This window comes from Hippocampus bargibanti, linkage group LG02 (genome assembly GCF_051943395.1).
Source record: "Hippocampus bargibanti isolate YZ-2025 linkage group LG02, ASM5194339v1, whole genome shotgun sequence".
Taxonomy (NCBI): Eukaryota; Metazoa; Chordata; class Actinopteri; order Syngnathiformes; family Syngnathidae; genus Hippocampus; species Hippocampus bargibanti.
This window is the reverse complement of record NC_142735.1, coordinates 20,912,501-20,935,812: the sequence shown is the minus strand read 5'-3', so window position 1 is coordinate 20,935,812 and position 23,312 is coordinate 20,912,501. Positions and strand designations below refer to the sequence as shown.

Genomic DNA, 23,312 nt, shown 5'->3' with positions numbered 1-23,312 from the left:
TCTTCTACGGCTTGCCCCGCTGCATGCACATATCGCGAACACACACACATACACACGCGCGCGCGCGCACACAACCACTCCTTGTTCTGTCGTATTTGCATTTCAATGGCGTGGAACTCGCAGCCTCCCCGCTTCTCTACTCTTTTCTCCTTCTCTTGTCCCTTCACGTACGGCGTCATTTGTCTCGCTTTTGCTAGAAACGTCGCAAAAAGTGCGGACAGATAATTAAGAGGAGAAATGGAGGCAACGAGGATCACAACAGGTGCCTCCATCCACATAGCGGGCAGAGCCCTCTATACTCCCCCCCCCCCCCCCCCCACACACACACACACCAGCAGCAGCAGCAGCAGCAGCGAGGCAAAATGCCAAGAGAAATAAAGACTTGCAAATGTTTTTTTTTCCTGGGGAGCCAATTTGTGAAGCGAGTGCCCGTGCACGCACGCATTGATGCGTTGGGGCTCTATTTAAGTGGAGGCGAGGTAATAGACGGCAAAAGATATGGGACAATGACGTGCAGGACACGGTCGAGTGAACACCCCCCCCCCCCCCGAGCCCCTCCAGGGTTGTTCACTATGAAACCCAGGCAGTGGTGGACTGCACAATGCCCCCTTTCACTCCGTCACCTATTGTACCGTGCGTAGTTTTGGATAAAAAGTGGAAGAACGAGACTGGAGACATGTTGAACATGTGCGAGGAAATGGAACGACCTCGGCTGTCGTTTAGGGGAGTGTGGGCAGGGGGGGGCGTGATAGTCAAAGTGTTTTGGGTAGTTTGAAAGAACATGAACTCAGCACGAGTTTCCTATTTTCCAACCAGGTGGCAGGATTCGTGACGTCACTTCCCGTTACCACTGCTTCTGCTCTGTGTGATCTGTCAATCAACCAATGAACGAACGAATGAATGAATGTGGATTCGTTTTTAAAACGAATATCCATGGCATCTATTTGCATTTGTTGAAAGTGAATCGCAAACGAAATAATGGCTCAAAGATGATAAAGACATCCATGATTCGACAGACATTGTTGTCACCTTGGCTAAATATGGGAATAATTTCACTGAACAGTACCAAGCAAGCAAAGACACGATGTATATGAAGTTGCTTTGCATGCTAAACAAAATACTGTACGTGCCTGGTGTATTTGTTTCCTCTGGTCCACATTTTCATTGGCGCTACTTAGTGCCTATTCATCCCTCCATTTTCAGCAAAGATTAATCTCGGACGCCAGCCTGTTGGAGGGCACATATATGGAGTCAAACAACCAATCAAACACATTTCCGCATCGTCACTGAAAGTAACTTAAAAGGCGAGGTTATAAAGTTATACTTTTATTTTAATTGGTTGTCCCGGCCTAACAGGTACTTTTTTAATTGGTGTATCATTTACTTCCTGCCTCGTTTTGATGTTGACTCTCCTTGAGTCTCTATACTGTCCTAATATTTTGTCTGTCCGTCCGTCTTGTATTTGTTGCCTCGCCTCCACAGATTTGTTATGCCTGACTTGCAAGGGATAATAAATACCTTCCATCCTGCGCGGAAAAAGTGAGCCCAATTAATGTGTGTAATGACTTGTTGATGGATTATGAAAGCATATATTTCATTGAGATGGATGGTTTTCAGATCAAACATTTCAAGATGAAACTTCAATGCACAAAATCCATAGAGGCGAAGTTTATGGATACTTCTGATCGCTCGTCTAACTGTTGAATGAGTCGACAACTTATCGAAACGACATTGGTCGTGCGTTCACGGATGAAAAGGTTGTGCAAAAAGTACTGAAAATTTGATAACTTAGGGTTTTCAAAAGTTTATAAAGGTTACTAAAGCCCACGTTTTAATCCACAGTCAGACAAGCCTCTTATTTGTTGTTCAAACAAGGGTCACAATAACGTTTTATTTTAAGAGCTGTTTGGCTTTGCAAGATTTGTCGAGTTTTGATTAGCATTTATTTCAAAGTTAATACCAGGTTCCATAAGCAAGGATTTTATGAAACAAATGGATGGAGCTACTGAGTATCAGTATGCAGCATTCCTTGGGTGGGCCAGTTGGCTGGCAACCAGTTGAGGGTGTCCTCTGCCTACTGCCCGAAGACAGGTGGGATAGACTTCAGCACACCCTGCATATATATATATATATATATATATTCCTTTTTTCCCAAGAAATATAAAAACATTTTTGAGGACTTAATTTCACACTGGGCGCATTATAGCAGCAAACTATTTTCTTACATAGAAAAACTTTGAGTTGACTTTGAGTTGACTTTGTTTTAGACTTGTAGTCCTGTTGCATTTAAATCAAAATATTTAAGCACCACTGTCAACCTCAAAAACAAATACGTATCAACGAACATCGGACATTTTAAATAGTGATCTAATAGTAAGGATGTGTTTGAACCAAATAAACCTCCAAAAACTTCAATTACAAGCAACAAGGCACATTCAACTTTATTTTACAACCAGTTGATGCCTTCACAATGACGTATACTGAAATAAATATAAATAGCAAGATGGTCAGGCATTATTTACAAAACAACATAAGAAGCTGGTCCGCTCCATTTGGTCCTTATTCACTTTGAGGCTTGTAGCTGACGGAGGTAACGATGAGACTTTGAGCATTTTGTGTCCTGCCGTTGACGATGAGGAACAAAGGAGAGTCCACGCGGATGCTCTTGAAGTCAAAGGACTGTGAAAAAAAATGCCTCAGTTATATGAGACCCATCTACAATGGAGCCATTTCGCCAACACTCACCCTGTCTTTGTGCGTGATGCTGTGTCGTTTGACTCGAGGCTCGGGAACCACCACCGTGTCTCCGATGAGGACCCCCCAGCTGTCTGCTGTGTTGTACACCATCACCACCACGCACGTCTCCTCGCTGTCCACCATGCCGAACGTACTGGAGAGCAAAGAAAAGACTCAGTGTGGCGACGAAGAAAAGAAGAGAGAAGAGAAGCCCCTACTTACAAAGCCATGCGCTCCTGGGATGCCAGACTAAACACAACCTTCCCCAGGGCAGCCACGCCGCTGTTGAGACCGTGCGTCAGCGAGGATGATAGCTGTGACTCCAGGCTGCCCACGCGACCCGTCCATGAGCGGAAATCAGGTGAGGAACACGGGCCCAGAGACGATGTGCTCAGGTTGGACAGCATGGTCCGTAAACGACGCGCTTTCACCTTCCCCTGTGAACACCGTGCGACACACTCCCTTTAAGCTCCGACTGTCAAACCTTTAGCGGCCGTGGTCTGCAAAATCATTTGTAGTCAACTCATTTGAAAAAGTGCACATTTATTCCTTTCTGACTTTAAGCCAAATGATGACGATAATAATAATAATAATAATACATTTCATTTACAAGGGCCTTTCAAAACTGTCATTAATGAGGGATAATCACAGAAATCTGTCCATTTTTTATGTACTACAAACACTCCCCTACTGACAAACATCCGAGTTATGAACAACGGTACATACGAACATTTTCATAGTAACATATGTAGTATACTCTCCAGTTGTACATGTACATATCTTTATAGAGCATATATTTTATTAAATGTTTATTTTTCAGTACAAACCAATACAGGTTACTTATACAAGCCTTAAACATACTTATACAAACCTTAAACCTACTTTTATAAGCCATAGCCATACATTCCATACAAAATATTGGACTGAATCAACTTACGAACGAATTCATCTTACGAACGACCGTTAGGAACGTATCTTGTTCGAAAGTTGGGGAGCGTCTATATTCTTTTGACCAAAGCGCTTTTACAAATCTAAAGTCGTACTTTACAAAATAAACTGTTAACATCTAAGAAGAGCACGCCCACCTTTTGCTGACAGAGTTCTGTGACGTTGTTGAGATACTCCATCAGCTGCCTTTCCTTCTCCGAAGGCTCTGTCCAGCCGGGATCTAAAGCGGCGGCGCGGCTGTAGCCCCCCAGCGCCGACCCAAACATTTCTTCGTACTGAAACAGGGTGGCTCGGTTAAAGTGCAGCTCTGGGTAGCAGGCGGCGGCACGGTCCACTCTTTCCTGGGAAAGTAGGAAGGAACTCTTGAGCAAGAATGGATTTATTTCTTGATTAATTTGTATGTGTATGTACTCACAGCCTGCGCATAGGCACTGAGAGCTTGTGTGGACAACTGCGGCCTTTGTCCACAAGAGAAGAACAGGGATACGTAGGCGTTGCCTAAAATATCTGCAATGACATGTCAGGCAGGTAGATATTGAGAGATTGGATTTGAAACCATCTTTTGGACGCCTGAGACACTCACACCATGATGTCCCGTCGGCAACGTCCAGTTGGACAGCTTGCCGTGCCATGTCTACGCTCTCCAGAACCTGCTTTCCGTGCGCGTCGCCGTCCGCTGCCGGGAGCTGCCTCAGAACCATGGACATGTTGCGTAGAGAGACTTTGTTTTTGCTCTAAAAGGAGGACCGTTAAAAGTGAGTAAGATGTGCACCCCCCCCCACCCTCATGTCGCATCTTCTTGTACCTGCTGCAAGGCTCCCGTGAAGCAGTTTTTCGCAGCCATTAGATCACCCTTTTTCCAGTACTGCTCTCCAAGGGTGTTCCAGCCATCCACCAAGCCAGGCTCCAGCTTGACAGCACGAGAAAGGCAATCCTCCGCAGCGACGCTGAAATCTGGGGCCACGTTGAGGCACCTGCCCTTTAGCAGTAGAAACTCTGCTTTGTGCTTGTAGGCATCTGGAAAAGACATGTTGCATGCAATAAGGTACGAAAACAAGTCGGCCATAACGAACACAGCAGCACTTGCCTCCTTACCTTCTTTTTCCTGCAGCTTTTTGAGCACTTTTTCCAACTCAAGTGTGACATCTTCTTGTTTCCGGGCCGCCTCCTCCACGCTGTGAGTCTCAAAGTAACAGTCTCTATAATTGTACAATTCATCCACCAAATCCTGCAACAGTAACAAGACCAAGCGATTATTTAATTTTAAAAACAGCGTTACAAATAGTTGAGTCCTCGTATGGGAATTTTAAGTCAATCGGTCAAAGAAAACCAGCATCAAGTGTATGTTGTAGATTTTTTTACATTTATGGAGCCTTTTGAAGCACACTTAATGATTCACAAAGCGTGAGCTGGTCACACACACACACACACACACACACACACACTTTTTTTTGGTATTCAGGACTCTAGGTTGACTGCGTTAAAGGTACGCATTAGAAATAAACTGAATGCCAAGGAGTGCTGGATGGGAAGTCAACACGCGGAAAAGAATTGCCTTTATGTTTTGGAGTTCATTGCTTTGGTGTTCCTCCGCCATCTTCTTCCTCAGTCTGTAACAAATTGAGTTATCAAAAAAAGCGCCACGATTTGAGCATTAAAAGCAACAATCCAAACTTTGAACGAGGATGGAAACGACTCATTTCCCCGTGAGGAAAATAACAAAGATGTGTGCTAATGGCTTTCAAAACAAAGATTTCGATTAAGGCTATAGCGGAAGTGAGGTCAGTCATTACGCTAAATATTTCCGACTAGGAACATAATGTTAAATCTTCCGTCTTCAATTCTCGACGCATGACACGAAATTCAAAATGTTTAAATCGTCGAATTAATAACGTTATATTTGGAAGAAATCTATGTAATTTTTGACCAATAATTGGTTCGTCATGAAATACTTTAAGGGTGAGTAGTATGCCACTCGGATAACATTCAGTTGTGCACCACACGCTGCAGCTATTGCAAGTTCCGCATCACTTGTTCCTTGGAGGAGTTATTGTTGTGTTTTTTTTGCCAACATTACGATTGCTCCTTCTGCATAGTTTGTTCGGGTAGGTATGTCGGACACGTGGAGCAACATCCAGGCGCACAAGAAGCAGTTGGACTCCCTGCGGGAAAGGCTCCAGCGGCGGCGAAAAGAACCGACGTCAAACGCGACTCAACTGGCTTCTGGTAAAATGCGGCTTGACCGCTTCTTCTGTCGTCATCTTCAAAGTTTACACTCATTTCATCCATCAATTGTACACATTTTATTTTTCCTCTAAAAGAGTGGATGTCTTTAAAGCAGCTCTTGTATTTTCTATTTGCTGCTGTGAAATGTGAATTTCTCCATTGTGAGACAAATAAAGGCTCATCTCATCTAAATATTTGAAACGGGGCTAATCGAAAAAATGCACCGAATTGCCTCGAAAATTGACTCATTTGGGGGCGGGTTGTTTGGAAATTGTTTGGTCAATACATAATGTGTTTATTGAGGACTTTACTTTCTCATGTGTTGTGTGTGTGTCAGAGGTGAGCACAAGTGCAGACGTCCCCGTGTCCAGGAGTGACAGCCCGGCTCCTTCAGCAGCTTCGGCTCCTTGCGGGGCACGGGAGGACACTTCGAAACCTCCCGACCCCGAATTGGAGAAGAGGATGCTGGCCTATTTGTCGGATCTCAGCCTCTCTCTGCCAAAGGATTCGCTCACTATCACCAAAGAAGTGAATGGCGTGAGTTGAGCACAAGGTCACGAACGTGGCATGTGGATGTAGCCTTCATTTCTGTGGTTTCGTTCACAGTCTGAGACGGCCGTCACTCATGAATGTATCCAGAGTCTTCTGCTCAAGTTCTCCGCTCAGGAGTTCATCGAAGTGCGACAGCCAGCGTTGTCGTCATCTTGTACGACGGTGGTCGTAGCGGTGGACCATACAAAACTATGGGCTATGATCGGATCAGGTGCCGGCGCCCCGCGAGCTGGAGTCAAGAGAAAAGCAGAGGAGCATTCCCACCACACGAGAAGTCCTGGCTTTTCACCTTCGGTGCAGGGCTCAGCTTCTCCTCCCCACCCAGCAGCCACCACCACTACCAATGTTTTGCCGGCGGCATCTTGGCAGACGTCGGGAATGCTGGGTGCATCGGGCAGCAACGCCGACAAGAAAGGGAGGAGCAGTAAAAGTCATTCATCTCACTTGGACATGGAAATTGAAAGCCTGCTCAACCAGCAGTCCACAAAAGAGCAGCAGAGTAAGAAGGTCAGATGAGGCGGCCATGTTGACTCGTCATTTGTCTCACACAGGGGGTATCGTTACTTATACTGCACTTAAGTACAGGTCTTTGTGACAAAGTTAAAAAAAAGGCAAATTCTCAAACTATGTCGAAGCACAACAGTTAACATGATTACTTCTCACCATCACATCCAAAATGCATTTTTATTTGCACAGAAATTTCTTTGAACACAAAATAGTTTCCTTCTTTTAATAATTAATCGAGTAAATCTTGTTACATGTTGCATAAAAACTGGCTAGCTTTTTTAGACTTATTATGCGATCAAAATATTTTCCAAGTGTTCGAACATCAATTGAGTTGACAAACAAAAAAAGCAAAATCCCACGCCATGAAAATGACCCAAAAAATCACCTTGCTTCTTCTGTATGTGTATTTATTTATTTATTTATTTATTTATTTATTTATTTATTTATTTAACTTATTTATTTATGTGTTTATGCAATTTTATATGCTTAGATATTCATTTATTTTGTTATTTGTTTCTCTATTTTTATTTATTTAGTTAGTTATTGTTTTAGTTATTTGTGTGTTTATTTATGTTTATATATTTATTAATATTTATTTTGTTATTTTGATATTTGTTTGTCTATCTATTTATTTATTTATTGTGCTGATTAGACACAGAAGAAGCCTGTGCTTTTTATGCTATCACAAAACCCAACACATGGTGTAGCTGGAATAAATATTGAATAAATTCATAGAAAGAGAATAGTTTGTTTTCAAATCTGTTTAGTCATGCGCTAAGGATTGGATTAACCTTTATTAGTCTTGCATTGGAGAAATTTACATTTCACAGCAGCAAAGTTATGAAAAAAAGAAGTAGAAAAAAAACAAAATACAGGAGCTGCTGGAAAGGCAGCCACTCTCGTGGCGCCATCTTGAAGTCAAACAACAACATTGGATTAAGTGTGGTCAACCTTTCCCAATGTACATTGTTCTGGTATCGTGTCATCATCCGCGCAGGTTGAAAATAGCCCATTTTGAGTTAAAAAAAAAAAAGTGCAGACTCTGTTTTCAGATGCCCGGGGTAAAAGTAAAAAGCTGTCTCACAGTTACATCCTCAATGTTTTTGTTTTTTTAATACAGGTGAGCCGAGAAATCCTGGAGCTGCTTAATGCCAGCACAGCCAAGGAACAATCTATAGTGGAGAAGTTTCGCTCTCGAGGCCGCGCTCAAGTGCAAGAGTTTTGCGACCACGGTACCAAGGAGGAGTGCGTCCGCTCGGCGGACACGCCTCAACCGTGCACCAAACTCCACTTCCGGTCAGTTCTTCTGTTACTCGGGTTACCACACGGCAGACTCTTGACTTGATAAGTCTCCTATTTATCCCCAGGCGGATCATCAACAACCACACAGACGAGAACCTGGGCGACTGTTCCTTCCTCAACACGTGTTTCCACATGGACACCTGCAAGTACGTCCACTATGAGATAGACAGCCCCCCCGAAGCCGAAGGGAGCCCGGCGGGGGCCCAGCCGGGTGCTTCCGAGCTAGGCCTGCACGGCGACGCCGATAGCAACGTGGGCAAACTCTTCCCTTCTCAGGTGAGGAAAAGCGTGACGCCAAAAGACATCGCAGAACGCTAAGCTGACCTGACTTACTTCTTTGGACGGACAGTGGATCTGCTGTGACATCCGCTACTTGGACGTGTCCATTTTGGGCAAGTTTGCCGTGGTGATGGCTGACCCGCCCTGGGACATCCACATGGAGCTGCCATACGGCACGCTGACGGACGATGAGATGAGGAAACTCAACATTCCCGTCCTCCAGGATGACGGCTTCCTCTTCCTCTGGGTGACCGGCAGGTAATCCTATCCGACCGCGTTTGTGAAAGCTTTTCATTGCTCAAATTAACCTGCAGATGGCGCCAATCTGAATAACTGCACGCACGCTGAGCTTTCCCCCCTCATCAGGCACATTTTTTGTCATAAAATTTACTAATGTTTTTGCATCATTTTGTAGCTAACACATAGAAACACAACGTCCGTATTCTTACTCTACATTCAACTGGTCTCATGTCTGTTTGTCATATTCCGGGTTGAGTGAACGCTGGCGCGTGTGGCTGCCGCTGCTCACCCACAGAAAAACTTATCCTGTGACTGTAAAGTGACCTAGAGAGTTTTGAAAGGCGCTTACAAATGAAATGTATTATTATTATTATTATTATTATTTACTCTATTTTTTCACGCAGTGCCCCCCGAGTGCTCAATGTGTTACTGCATCAAGATCCCTTGCGTTTTACAATTCTATTACATTACCGTATTTCCTAGTGTATAAGGCGCACCCAAAAGCCTTGATTTTCTTCAAAAGATGACCTGCGCCTTACACGCAGGTGCACCTTATATGTGAAGTAATATTGAGCCACAACAGGTCTTGCAACTACTGTCAGCTGCCACCATTTCCCCCTGTAGAAGAAGTCATGCGTACCCCCAGCTACTACTGTAGCGGATTGTAATGTGGCGTGCCTTATATTTGAAAAACTTTTATATATTTATATATTTTCTTTAGAAAAAAGTTTGTCATTCATTGAAGGTGCGCCTTATATATGGAAACTTTTGAAAATACACCATTCGTTGGGGGTGCGCCTTATACTCCGGTGTGCCTTGTACACTGGAAAATATGGTAGATTAGATGATTTTTAGATATCCTTTATTCGTTTCCCAATGTATACATTAACTATTCACAGCAGTAAAGCTATAAAAGGAAAAAGAAAGAAACAAGAAAAAGTAGAAGAAAAAATATACAGTAGGAGCTACTCTAAAGGCAGCCACTTTTGCGCCGCCATCTTAAAGTCAAATATTACACAACACAAAATAAACGTGACAATAGTACCAATGGCAAATTTGTCATTTTTTTTGTCATTCAAATATGGGATTTTCATGTAAAAAATTATTTCCCCTTAATTTCTTGTAGGGCAATGGAATTGGGGAGGGAGTGTCTGAGTCTGTGGGGGTAAGTAATACTGCCGCCCCACCGTTGACGTGATGGTTTTAGCAAAGCGCATAACCAAATTGTGTGCCAGCTATGAGCGTATTGATGAAATCATCTGGGTGAAAACCAACCAACTTCAGAGAATCATCCGGACAGGAAGAACAGGACATTGGTTGAATCACGGGAAGGAGCATTGCCTGGTGCGTTGCCGCCTGCCGTCGGTGTCGGCCACCGCGTCGGTGTTTCAAATTTGTTTCTGTCCAGGTGGGCGTCAAAGGCAACCCACAGGGATTCAACAGAGGTTTGGATTGTGATGTCATCGTTGCCGAGGTAATGTGTTAACACTACCGGCGAGCTTAAGACTGCTGGATAGAAACCGTTTGATGTCCCGCTCAGGTCCGTTCCACTAGTCACAAACCCGACGAGATCTATGGAATGATCGAGAGACTCTCGCCGGGAACCAGGAAGATCGAGCTCTTTGGTCGACCACATAATGTGCAGCCCAATTGGTATGTGGCGCGTTTCCAAGGCGACCGCTGCTCCGTGTGTGCCCGTTGTGCTATGCCCATTTTTTTGGTGCTTTCCCAGGGTGACGCTCGGAAATCAGCTGGATGGGATTCACCTCCTGGATCCGGAGGTGGTGGCCCGTTTCAAGGAACGCTACCCGGACGGCGTCATCTCCAAACCCAAGAACATGCAGACTCCACATAATTGATGCGGGGTGGATGACGCGAGCACGCGTCCTGGCTTCCATCCAGTTTTTTTAATACTCTCCAAAATATTATTATTTTTTTTTAACCGCCTGTTTGTTACCAATTCCTGACTTACATACATAGTCCTATTTAAGTGTATCCAATGTCACAGCGTGTTTCTTGAAACAGAAGACTATTACGGACCGTGAGTTTCATATTTCTGTTGTTGAATATGTTTTTAAAAAAATATGCTTACCCCTTTTTGGGGCCCCAAGGAGCCATTTGGTTTTCTTCATTGTCTTCCTTTTGCCATTCATGTTTCAGACCAACTGCAGGGAAATTGGATTGAATTAGCCTCTATTAGTCTCGCAGTGGAAATCCAAACCTCTGTTGAATCCCTGTGGGTTGCCTTTGAAATGTACATTTTACAGCAGCAAAGTGAAGAAAGGAAAGAAAGAAGTAGAAAAACAAAATACAGGAGCTGCTGTAAAGGCAGCCACTCTCGCAGCGCTATCTTGAAGTCAAAACAACAAATAATGTGACAACACAAAAGACAGTCATTCAATCTTGTATGAAGCAGTTGTAGATGAAAGAGAGGATCAAAGCATCCTTTTCACCAGTGGATCAGGGACGTCATGGTGGAATACGCACGTCTACTACAAGCTAAATGTTGAAAGCAAACACATCCATTGATGAAAAGAGATTGTCTCACATCTATCCCAAGTAAATCCGCTTCTATTCCAAACCGCGACAATTTCACATACGCATCGTCGCTCTGTGTTGACACTCCTTTCTCATAATTGTAAAGTTTCGAGGTGAGTGGAGATTATTTCAGTTGACAGCACTAACTCAACATACGAGTATGTTTTCGAGATGAATCCCATCAAAATTTGAGAGATGAATGCTGCATGGTGACCAGGGACTTAGTTCACAAAAAGCGGCAGTCTGGCAGAAAGAATTAATACCAAAAAAAGAGAGACTTCAACTGTTTGTGCTAATGCGTCTGCTCACGGTGCTTCACAAGTCTTACTTTGAATTGGTACCACATGTCTCCGAAGATCACAACAGTCCTGTTGCTATCCATTTGATTAAAATACCGTTTATAATCACCAGCACCCATAAAGCTATACGTATCACAAACAGTTCATTACTTTATCACAACCTGCATTAGAAATAAAATGTGTTGTCATGAGATCGATTATAGTAATGCTCCCTGGGTCCATTCTTTGTCAACTGTGAAGAACGGATAATTAATTGCCGCCAAACAGAGGAGTCGAACAAAAAAAATAGCTAAGCCTCTTGTACAGTTTGTCTGTCCTGTACTGCCCCCTCGTGGTGCAACAAGTTGTGCATTAAATGAAACTTTTTTTAAATTATTTGTCAGTATGGAATGATAACTTTTTTTTAAATAACGTCAAGTGTTATTTGATGCTATTAATTAACTCAAACGCACGTTACTTTTTTGTGGGGGGTGAAGCATAATGTAGTTTGCATCCATTTCAATGATTTTGAGTGTTTTGGGCGACCAGTTTAATCCGTGAAGGAATTAAACTGATACATTTGAAGGCTATGTAACGTTTTTCTGACCGGAAGGATACAAAGACATTTTTGAATAGTTTTTTTTCATTAGCTCGCTGGTTACATGACGACGATTTTGAGCTAACTTTTGCCGTTTTACGCCAGCTCGCCCGAGTTTGTTGGAATTGAACGAAAAGGTCACGACGAGTAATGTCATCACAACTCATCTCATTCCAGCCAGGTGACGCAGGTGAACGCTCTCCGTCGAACACAAGGGAAACTTTTCGCCCTTAGTGTTGTGGAAGGTAGGCGTCTCGTCTTTGTTATTTGGTCGCCGTTTACGAGGAATTGTCATTGAAAGGCGACACTCGGTGACTAAACAAACCAGTTTGTCGTGTCTCTTTTTTTCCGGATTCTCTTTTGTGTTGCGCGGCGAAGGTAAACGCCGTTTATCTTTCATTTTGGCTTGTCTTTTACCTGAATTTAGCTTTCAGTTCCTTTTGTTGGGCTTTCGCGAACCTTCCGCATTCATTTGACGTGTTCGAACCCTACCCGCCCGAGGGTCCAACTTCTCTCGTCGAAGATGAACGGCGAGACCTTTGTGTCTATCAGTCATGCTAAATGCCGACTTGAATTGTAGTACAACAATAGAACATTGTATATCTTATAAATGTTCTCAAAAAGAGACATTGAATGAAAAGACTCAAGGCTTCTGCCTGTGTTTTAGGAAACGGTCACCGAATGAGGCCTGAGAAGAAAATGTCTTTGAAACTTTGTTCTAAATTAATCTCCTGTTGAGCACAGAGTGATTTCGGGCATCTGGCTTCTACACCTGACCCCGAAAGGATGTCAGACAATGAAACTGTGTGTTTTCATTTAATCCACCGAACCAAGACTGAAAAGTTAATCTCATTCAAACCTTTGAAATCCCTTATATGGTTAACACGTACTTTCAGGATGAACATGTTTCGGAAAGAAAAATGCTCAGCAGTAGCCACGACTACGCCGTTGCCGCAGCAGCCCGGGAAACAGGTTGGGATGGACCAGAGCGGGTCAAGGGGGGTGCCGGCAACATTTGGTGCAACGGTTGAGTCGGAGGAGGCGGCCGAGGGGCTGGCTGAGTCAGTGGTGCAGAGTACTGATGCACAGGATACAAATGTGACTCAGCAGGTAAGTGTTGACATGTAAACACGGGCCTGTTGCATTTTCACTGGATTGACGTTCTTGTATAGAGAAGCAACCGCAAAGCCGTAGGTCTCCCAAAGTCCAAGGTGTGTACATACTCGTGAAAATAAATAGTCCAAACAAAAGTCACACATGAATGGCATGGGTGTTTGCAGAAAACTCGGGTGATGGGTGTGATACATAAAGTGAACCCGTTTAAGACTTCTTTGTCACAGGTAAGACAAAACGTGAACACTTGAGGTTCTGCGCTGTCTGTCATGGCTCATTTAAAAATAAAAAATAAATCCTTCTTCTACTACAGACCCCTTCCGCAGTTACTGCTGAATCACCTGAACTTGCAGCAGACACCACACAGGTCAGAAGAGCTTATTAAGCACGGTGACAAATTGTATGAGCTCTTTAGTGGATATTTTCAAGAAAAAAAACACTCCAATTTCTCCAGAGGTCACCATCAAATATATAATGTGTGGACGTTTTGGCAATTAGCCAACAAGATGGCATGGATCATCCACAAGCAATAAGAATTTTGACTGACTGATATTATGAGAAAACCTTGACCGAGCAACCTAAATCTCACGTTCCAAGTGTCAAACCACGTTGTTTTGAGTTTTCTCAAATGTAGAAACACAAAATGAATAAAATGCACAACGTGGCGCAGCTCTCAATAACGTCATGTCTCTGACAAAATGTAAAGTATGTATGTTGACTGAAGTCAAGCTCCTCAGGAAATTACCTTCACAAATATTAGAAGCAATAAAAAACGCTGTGGAGGAATGAAGCAACACACCCCTCCTGTGGCCAAATGGCAAATCGTCTCATTGGAATAGTGTCATCTCATTCCCCAGAACCAGCCGGGGATGCTGAAAGGGATGATTCAAAAAGTTAACCCGTTCAAGTCTTCAGCACAGGTGCAGTTGCGACCCTAAACACAATGATATCAAAATGTTGCCGAAGATGCAAATTGCTGTGTCCATTTTAGGTGGCTAACAAGGAGCTTCGGGAAGAGTTTGTAGAAACCCAACAGACAGAATTGGATGGAAAAGAGGTATGTGTTCTCAGTGATACTTTTTAGCTGAAAAGTAGAACAATTAATGATGGCACAATTAACTCATTGACTGCCAGACAACGTGCAAAAATGTGTCCAATTCAGTGCCAGGGTTTTTGTCATTGTCATTCGAATTCCAGGACCTGCATTCACATTCAAACATTCAATGTAGCGTTAGGAACATTAGACTCTCTTCTTTCATCAGAAAAAAGGGTTAATTCCTAAATGATATGAGTTATATCAGCTTGAAATGGGGACGGCTGTCCAAAATACAATGCAATACATACATATTGGTTAATATAGTTCTTTAACAGAAGCTGAAGCTGGAAAAAAAGCGCTAACCTGGAAAAAATGCGAATGCTGCCCTCTTGTGGAAGGGAAATACATTGCCAGAGGTCATGGCCAGCGTTTTATCTGCACGCAAACAAGAAAAACAAAACCCAAACACATTCGGGAATGGCACTCTCCATCCTATTTTCAATTCCCGAATAAATTCGTGACTGGCAGTGACTGAGTTAATTTGAATACCAGGGAGTTTTGGATCACATGTTCTCAACTTTCTTTGTTTGGTGTCTGACTTAAAATTTCTGTTCCCTTTTTTTCATTTGTGTTTTTTTGTGTGTGATTATTTTAGAACCCCGGAATGCTCGCCAGTGTTATACAGAAGGTCAACCCATTCAAATCCTGGCATTCAAAGGTAAATTATGGTGTCGGTAAAATTGAATGAGCCAAACATTGGCTTTTGCTTCTTCGCTACTGTTTGAATTATAGACTGTTGACCCCCCCCCCCCCCCCCCCCCCCCCACCCGAATCTAGCCTGACATCGCCGCTAGCCAAGAAAGCCTGACGGACAACCCACCCAAGAAGTCGGTAGAGGTACATTTATTTATGCATTTATTTATTTTCCGATGATGACGGTGGTAAGCAAAAGTCAAATCTTATCTTGGCCTGTCACGTCAGTTCACTTGTCAGCCGCCAACCCTGATAACAAACCGTAAATATGTAAGAGGAGGAAATAACTGCGAAAATCTAGGACGAGTCACGCGTTTTTGGATGTGTGATTTTTTTTTTTTTTTTTTTTTTTTTGTTTTTCGTTTTGTTTTGCGTCACACGTCTTGCGTACATCTTTCATTCATTTTCCTAAATTAAATCATCTTTGGTGTCTTCACGAATGGCGCACACATCCATCCGTTTCCAACACATCATATCCTAAGGAGGGTCACGGGAATTGCTGCAGCCTTTCCCAGCTGACTTTGAGCGAAAGGCAGGGATAACCCCTTAACTCGTCGCCAGTCACTAACAGGGCAGCATACAGAGACAAATAACCATACACACCCACATTTACATCGTCACTGAATGGGAACTGATTCCACCCAAGTTGAGCAAGTGTACCACTACACTATCAGTGACTAAATTTACAGATATTGAAAAACAAATTCTCATATAGCAAGTGTTTGGATACCCTTTTTACCCAATGGGAAAAATGTGTGTGTGCGGGTATGGGTACGCATGACAATATGAAGACCGACATGAGTTTTAACTGTGTGTGGGGTGTGTGTGTGTTCTTGTAATCATGACATTGTGAGGAATGACATGAGTTTTTAATTTTGTGTGTGTGTTCTTGTAATCATGATGTTGTGAGGACCTGCATGAGATTTAAGGTGTGGGTGCGGCACTGTTCTTTTACTCATGACATTGTGAGGACAAGCGCAGGTTTTTTTTTACTGTGATTGTGTGTGTGTCTGTGTTGTGTGTGTGTGTGTGTGTGTGTGTGTGTGTGCGTGCACAATGCAGACACTACACAGGGAGACGGACTCAGTGGCATCTGTGAAGCAGGTAAAAGTGAAGCTGTAAAGTCCTTCTGCTTGTGTGTTGAAAAGTATTTACATTTGGAATTGTTGCGTGTCACCCGAAATTAACCCCAACGGCGGAACCGAAGAGCGTTTTTACTAAAAAGTCTCAACTAAAAAAATGCAATTGTGTGTGGAAATTTAAATGAAATGTTGCCTGTTGATTACAAAATATAGAAAGGAAACATTATTTGTGGCTGGAATGAAAATTCAATCCACGTAAAATTTAAATGTGGGTTTTTGTTCCCCCAGGACGGGGCATCGTTGCCTGGCACAGAGAGCTCGAGCTCAGATGCCGCTACCGTCGCGGAGACACGCGTAAGATGCCATGGGGCTTCGTTGCTTCGATGGGCAAATAATTGTTTGCACTAACGATCTCTCCTCAGTCTATTTGGTACGTAGATGATCCCAGTAGCAATGAGCCAATCACCCAAGCGAATGAGCAGCCGAAGAAAAGAAAAAAGGTTTGATTAACATTAGCCAAATATCACCTTGCCGCTCCTTGTAATGAAATAATTTACTATTGTTGCCTGGCAGACCTTCAGAATCAAAAGAATTCTTCCCACTGCACTTTTTGGCTCAGGAGCCAAGGTATGAATGGACCGCATGCTTTGGCTTTTTAAGTCCTGCGCACGGCTTCTGATTATTCATTTTTTGTTTTGGACTCGACTCAGCAGAACTCAGACGCCCGCCCTCAGGTAGCGCACAGGATGCTTCACGCTCACTCAACTTCAAAACCAAGTCCAAATTTTCAACATGCCTTCTCGGAAAGAACATATTTTTTGACTTCACTGTCACGCTTCACGCAAACCCTACTGTCCATTTGCCCAATGAAAATTCCCGTCACGTTGTAATTTGTGTTACGCGGCAACTAGGAAGTGGAAATCCAACCGCTGGAGATGGTGGTCATGCCCGCGTTGGACGACGCCAGCGCCGCGGACCCGCTGGAGGTATTTTTTTATACCAATGCCTGAACGACCCGGATATCAAAAGGGAAACACTTCTTTTCCAGGATGAAGACGGACTCCTGGCATGGTGGAAAACAGTTGACGGTACGTACACGTGCATTTGGTGGCAAGAAAATTAACTTGTTGTGGACTCTCTTCATTTGTCATCATTTGCATTTTGGCTCAGGCTGGACCGAGTGGAACGAGACCACCCAAGACCACCAGTCTGAAGCGTAAGTATCCTTTTCTCATTCGCTGCCAGATATTTTGCAAAAATGTGTCCACTCCAGTGCCAGGGCTTTGTCATTTTCACTCAAATTGCAGGACCCACAGAATATTGACTTTCAGGACTACATAAACATTCAATGTAGTGTAAGAAACCTTCGACTCTCTTCTTTCATCAAAAAAGAGTTAATGCTTAACTTATATGAGCATGGAGTTATCTGAGCTTGAAATGGGGGCAGTGGTACAAAAGGCAAATGCTGCCCCCCCTTCATGGAAGAGAAAAACGTGGCCAGAGGTCTGACTAGCGCTTTATCGGCATACACCCACAAGAAAAACCAAACCCTGAAAAAATTCGGGAATGGCGCACCATGCCATGCTTTTCAATTCCCGAATAAAACATTAATCATTCCTATTTGGACCACAGGGTGGTGGAAGAAGCGGCGGACCGCGTGTTTATGGCGGCACGCCTGTTTGTGCGCCTGTTCAACCAGCGCGGAGCCTCGCTCCAGCAGCGCATCCTGGCACTGTTAACACTGGCCGACGCCGCCGACAACTTCCACAAGAAGACGGTGTCAGCCAGCGTAGGTGGCGGCGTGGCCGGTGTGGCCGGCTCGGTCACCACCATCACGGGACTCATCCTGGCTCCGTTCACGGCGGGAACGTCGCTCATCGTCACGGCGGTGGGCATCGGCGTGGCCACGGCGGGCGGCCTCACCTCCGCCTCCGCCAACATTACCGACACGTTGCATTCTAAGACGGACCGCAGGAAGGTGGAGAAGATGATCCAGGACTACCAGGAGGAGATGAACGATATCAAGGACTGTCTCCAGTTCTTACAGGTGAGCTCTTTGCAAAATTACTCTTTTGAGCATTCCTTCATATCCATCTTTTAGCCAATCTTCTCAAACGCTTTTTGTCTTCAATTAAATCCTTCCCGCTGAAATGCACACGTCAATACATATCTCGGTCTTGATCTAAATCATCTCGCCTCATTCTTACATACTCACTAAAAGCATTTTAGTCACAAAATTGCACGTACATGTGAAATAATCAATACTGTTGGGTGCTGTTTTAAAACACTATCTCCATGTCCGATTGGGTCTTGAATGATTGAGAGCATTTTGAAAAGCAAGAAACATTTGATATTGCTGTGTGTGTGTGCGTGTGTGTGTGAAAGCCAGAGCGGGCTAACGACGCTGTGATCGCTCATGTCACTTAGCAAGAAAATGATGACAATTGAATGGCGCATTGTTTGTCAAGTAGTGAACCTTTTTTGGTTCACAGACTATAAATCAACACTGATGTCACTTGCGTTCCCCGTGAGAAACAAGGTTTGTTAGGACTGTTTACACAGTACGACATTTCAAATTCCTATTCGAGGAAAAATAAATTATCAGCAGTAATGGTTAACAGCAACCTGGTATTGTTTCAGTACTGGTATTGATTTAACAAACCTTTGCAGGAATACCAAATTTTGTTTTTTGTGTGTGTGTGTGTGTGTATTTGTGTGTAATATATATCTCTATATGGTTCATGGATGTATAAAATAGATTAATTAATATATATCGGGAGAGAGAGATATAAAAAGCGAGAGTGGTTACCCAATTTCTCTTCAAAAATACTGTGGAGCAAAAAGTTAGTTTTCAGAAACAAAGATGGTCTCCACTAGCTACTGCCCGGTGTCAACTTCCAAATTGTGAACAGATTGGCCTCACAGCAGATTTTGCTCTTTGATCCAAAAAAAGAAACAAACAAACAACAATCCTTCCGTATTTGCCTGACCATTTTTCACAGAAAGCCTCAAATCAGCAGGTTTTCAAAAAATAACAAAAATAAAACAACTATAAAATTGAAGCTTTCTGTGCGGATGGGACCCTCCGGGTAGGTCAGTGCTTTGCTTTCCTCCCCGCCAGGAAGGAATGGAAACTCTGGAAGAGTGGGACTTTGAGCAGTATGCCCAGAGCATCTCGCAGAAGCATCTGAACCAGAACGTCAAACACGTCATGAAGGAAGGGGGCCGGGCCGGAAAGGCTTTGGTCATCAACACGGAAAGCTTGATCAACACGGTCCAGGTTCTCAGTGTGGCGGGGGGCGCCGCCAAAGCCGCTCAGGTCATGAGCGTCACCACCGGGGTCATGTCCGGACTCTTCTTGGCGCTCGACATTTTCTTCTTGGCCAAGGACTCGGTAGAACTCCGAAAAGGAGCCAAGACGGAGTTTGCCGCCAAGATCCGAGAGGTTTGCAAGGACCTTCAGGATGGGCTCCTGGAACTCAACCACATCAAGGAAGAGCTCCAGAAGACCATGGACGGCATTCAGGTGGAGGAAGAAGACGATGAGGACGAGGACGATGAACAGATCAAGTCAGAACTAAAGAAACTTAAAGAGCTGGAGGAGTGATGACCCCAAGCTTTGTACCATTTGGAATCGTTGTCTTGTGAACAAAAGAACCAATTTTTAGTTTCTTGAAATAAAATTGTTAGAGTTCTGTACTCTGCCTGCTGTCCGAACACTCCTCAATGTCTCTACACATTTATAATAATAAACATTTTTTCCTGATCCACAACCAGCCTCCATCTTTGATGTGACTTTGTCCTTTCAACTAAACTCATAACCGAAACCAAGTTCACATTACCTTTGGCCATCAAAGTGTTTCCAAAAGTGTGAAGCTGACCTAAAAAAAAAGCTTATTATAGAAGACCAGGCTCGCATTCCAACTATCGGAAGGTGCGGGCGTTTCCACTCAACGTGTAAGAAACATGCCGTTCTCATTCTGCACTTATCAATCAAATATAGTCCACTGGTTTATACCCAAGTGTCACATCATCATCAGCACTGAAAAGGGATTTAGTTAATGGTAAAGCATATATGTTCTGTAGTGCCCTCAAATTACTGAATTTGCTCCTCAAATGTTGGTATGATGAAGCCTATTTTTAGCTTGCTTAGTTGTTAGCTTGCGGGCTTTAGAACAAACTTTATTGTTCACTTTGCTTTAACTATCTCTGTTACGTGGGGGTCCACACACAACACAGAAACACAGAGCTGGTGATGTACAGGAAGAATTTTCTGCGGCCCGGCGAGTTTATAGGATCCTTATCTTGCTAGCTTGCAGGCTAGCAAAAGTAATAAATACATTTAACGTCACCCTTTTGGTGTCTATGTATAGTGTGGATGTACTATAGACGAGCAGACCATGGAGTGTGGCTGTGGACTAGCCGACAGACCAGTTAGTCCCTGAGCATAGCTATCAGGTGCGAGTTGCGCAGTGAATCTATCCAACTTGTTATCTGTTTGTTTGGGTGTAAGGCTTTGGGGAAATATGTTTTTTTTGCGGAGTTGTAGACAGAGCTAATTTGCTAACTAAACAACCTAGTTGTTGAAACGAACCAAAGTTTTCGGCTTAAGCAACTTGCTCTTGCGAAAGATAGCCGCAGACATAACTATGGCTCTCATTGGTTCCATAGTGGAAGGACTGATTCATGCCAGGGACCTAATGGTGACACACCCCACAAATTCTGGACAATTGAAAAGGTGAACAACAGTTTAATGTGACATTGCAACAATTCACGACTCGGTTGTGTGATGCAATTATCTCTTTGAACGTACGTCAGATTGGGGAAGGGATGCTCTTAATTAATCCAGAAATTTTACCTTGTCTCTGATACACACAAAAATGTGGCAAGGATCAATCTTGGGTTCCTTTTTTTTCTGATTTGTTAGGGAAATGAGAGGGGATGTGTGTGACAACGCATCAGTTTGTAGACCGGGTCGAGATGACACAGGATAACATTCATGACGAAACGGTAAAAGCAAAATGTATTTGGGGGGAAAAACTCACTGAGTCATGCTTAGTCATGCTTCTGTCTTTAGAAAGGCAATGATTACTTTTGATCATCACACATTACTTTTAACATGCTTGATTCGTAATCCGATAGTGTTGGGGTAATGCAAATTTTGTGAAGAACAAATGTTGAATATTTTTGATTTTATTTGATTTTTTTTTCTACTGGCCAGTGACATTCTGGTTTCCTAAGAAGCGTCAAATGATATCTGGCTGATATCTGACTCGCGTGTCTTAAACCATTCAAACTACAGTGATGAACTTAATTGGCTCCCAGAAAGTGTGTGTATGGCGAAAAGTTCATCTTTCGAACATTTATTTCCCATAAGAAACCATTAAAATGAGAATAATCCGTTCCCAGGCCCCCATAAAACACAATTTTCTACTAAATAAGCCATAAAACTACACAAAATATACTTTATTTTATGTACAATAAATGTGCTATTGTATTGTAATTAAATAAACTGTACTGTATAACAAAGTCATTTTATTTACCTTTGTGATGGTTGCTGATGTCGTTGCCTCTTGATAATATTCGAGTGAAGTTGCCATGCTTTCTCGGTGATAATATCCTCACTCGCACTGTCCCCTGCTAGCTGCTTTTCATTTATCCAGATCAACAGACGTTTTTCAACCTCTCCTATTGCCTGAGACCGTTGCTTAGACAACACAGAAACACCCTTAATCACAGATAGCAATGGTCGACTGAGCATACTGGTACTGGAACACTAAGTCACACAAATGCACACCTTGCTCGTGTTTTTCGAAGATCTTCTTCTGCTCGACCGTAATTTTCTTTTGTGTCCTCTTCAGCTTAACACTAGCCTTGTGTCCCGTCATAGCAAAAGTATCCTCGATAACAAACCACGTGTGCACTCAAAGAAAGGGGGTGACGGAAACTAGTCCGCCAGCCACCATGGCGCTGTTTGACCGTGTGTTTTGGTGTTTATCCGCTGAAAACTAGTCCGCCAGCGACCGTGGCGCCATGTGGTTTGGTTTGTCCACCGAAACTATATGCTCACGAATTTAATGTTCGTGAGGCGAAAAGTTCGTGAGCTAAAGCGTTCGTAAGCTGAGGTATCACTGTACTCGCAAAATGTGCTTTACTTAACAGCTTTGATTATAAAGACTAACGAATAAACAAAAAAACATATTTCACTGTACTGTACACTGTTTTCCTGATAGGAAACCAGGAAAGGTGGGACAAAGTATTCTTATGCTTTTCAAAGTTGCGTCCCAAGTAGTTGGCCCTGGCAACGTTGAATAGATTTGAAAATCCTTTAAAAATGTTTTTAAAAATTTACAAACATATTCAACCATCAGCCCTTTGTACATGCATCCATTTCAATATGCACCTTACGGAGCTCCAGAGCTCAAACATGGTAAATCAACATGTAGCTGTTGCGCCACATTCAAATGACATAACAGAAAGGAACTCACTTCAGACTTGGACGTGCTCGCAAATTCATCTTTAAAAACTACGCCCCCTTCCCACACTCCAAAATCTTGTTCTTGTGCAGTACATTCTTTTAATACCGTTCTGAGGCTACTTTTTATTTCCTTGTTTACTTTTCCAGATCTAGAATTAGTTTGTGGGTGTGTTTGTCGTCATTTTTTTCTTTGAGGGCCTTGCCCACTCCAAATAAATCTATTTGGGTTATCTTTTAGTAAAGATGAATCACAAGACCGGTTGGACTTTGATTTTTGAAAAGATACAATGGGGCATAAATCCATTGTTGTTTTTTTCTCCAAAATCCTGTGCCCTTAAAAAATGTACGTCATTTTCAGTCTGAAAATTGCTGTTTAAAAGCTTATTTGCCGTTGTACGCCTGTCGTATATGCTTGTCCGCATTTGCGCACATACAAACGCTCGCGTGCGAGCGCGCACATACAAATGCTCGCGTGCGCGCGTGCGCACGCCCGGCCACTTTTCAACAAAATATCAGAATGTATTATTTAAAATAACTTTGTGATAGTACTCACCGTTAACATGGATGGTTTTCCGTTCCTCGTGTTTGGTAAAAATCCAGGAAAACGATCGGAATGAAAATCAAGTTGCCGGTTCAGAGGCGAAGT

The 23,312-nt window shown here is 43.2% G+C and overlaps 3 protein-coding genes across 7 annotated transcripts; 2 read left to right on the top strand and 1 right to left on the bottom strand.

Moving 5' to 3' along the window:
* Nucleotides 1-2,410: 2,410 nt before the first annotated feature.
* Nucleotides 2,411-5,438, bottom strand: ttc5 (tetratricopeptide repeat domain 5). The gene is made up of 9 exons (XM_088989943.1): nucleotides 5,240-5,438; nucleotides 4,780-4,912; nucleotides 4,490-4,701; nucleotides 4,268-4,418; nucleotides 4,100-4,191; nucleotides 3,822-4,025; nucleotides 2,959-3,173; nucleotides 2,746-2,890; nucleotides 2,411-2,679 (listed from the first exon to the last, which is right to left on the bottom strand). Exons 1-9 carry the CDS (start codon nucleotides 5,279-5,281, stop codon nucleotides 2,560-2,562), a joined length of 1,314 nt encoding a protein of 437 aa, XP_088846069.1. The 5' UTR covers nucleotides 5,282-5,438; the 3' UTR covers nucleotides 2,411-2,559.
* A 67-nt stretch (nucleotides 5,439-5,505) lies between these two features.
* On the top strand, nucleotides 5,506-10,901 carry mettl3 (methyltransferase like 3). Of its 3 annotated transcripts, XM_088989941.1 has the most exons (12): nucleotides 5,506-5,643; nucleotides 5,781-5,910; nucleotides 6,248-6,447; nucleotides 6,517-6,969; nucleotides 8,090-8,265; nucleotides 8,337-8,547; nucleotides 8,621-8,808; nucleotides 9,917-9,955; nucleotides 10,026-10,134; nucleotides 10,199-10,264; nucleotides 10,331-10,443; nucleotides 10,523-10,901. In XM_088989941.1, the coding sequence occupies exons 2-12, from the start codon at nucleotides 5,796-5,798 to the stop codon at nucleotides 10,647-10,649; spliced, it is 1,797 nt and encodes a 598-aa protein (XP_088846067.1). In that variant the 5' UTR covers nucleotides 5,506-5,643; nucleotides 5,781-5,795; the 3' UTR covers nucleotides 10,650-10,901. The 3 variants fall into 3 exon arrangements, with proteins under 3 accessions (XP_088846067.1, XP_088846066.1, XP_088846068.1); XM_088989940.1 differs by lacking the exon at nucleotides 5,506-5,643 and having other exon boundaries at nucleotides 5,691-5,910; XM_088989942.1 differs by lacking the exons at nucleotides 5,506-5,643; nucleotides 5,781-5,910 and having other exon boundaries at nucleotides 6,309-6,445.
* A 1,399-nt stretch (nucleotides 10,902-12,300) lies between these two features.
* LOC148901868 (uncharacterized) lies at nucleotides 12,301-21,180 on the top strand. Of its 3 annotated transcripts, none has more exons than XM_088989937.1 (19): nucleotides 12,301-12,449; nucleotides 13,101-13,314; nucleotides 13,377-13,415; nucleotides 13,485-13,544; nucleotides 13,631-13,684; nucleotides 14,175-14,237; nucleotides 14,309-14,374; nucleotides 15,009-15,071; nucleotides 15,191-15,250; nucleotides 16,169-16,210; nucleotides 16,477-16,542; nucleotides 16,611-16,688; nucleotides 16,762-16,815; nucleotides 16,899-16,922; nucleotides 17,100-17,174; nucleotides 17,237-17,276; nucleotides 17,359-17,404; nucleotides 17,821-18,235; nucleotides 19,310-21,180. In XM_088989937.1, exons 2-19 carry the CDS (start codon nucleotides 13,102-13,104, stop codon nucleotides 19,793-19,795), a joined length of 1,944 nt encoding a protein of 647 aa, XP_088846063.1. In that variant the 5' UTR covers nucleotides 12,301-12,449; nucleotide 13,101; the 3' UTR covers nucleotides 19,796-21,180. The 3 variants fall into 3 exon arrangements, with proteins under 3 accessions (XP_088846063.1, XP_088846065.1, XP_088846064.1); XM_088989939.1 differs by having other exon boundaries at nucleotides 12,302-12,449; nucleotides 16,902-16,922; XM_088989938.1 differs by lacking the exon at nucleotides 12,301-12,449 and adding an exon at nucleotides 12,456-12,582.
* Nucleotides 21,181-23,312: the final 2,132 nt, after the last annotated feature.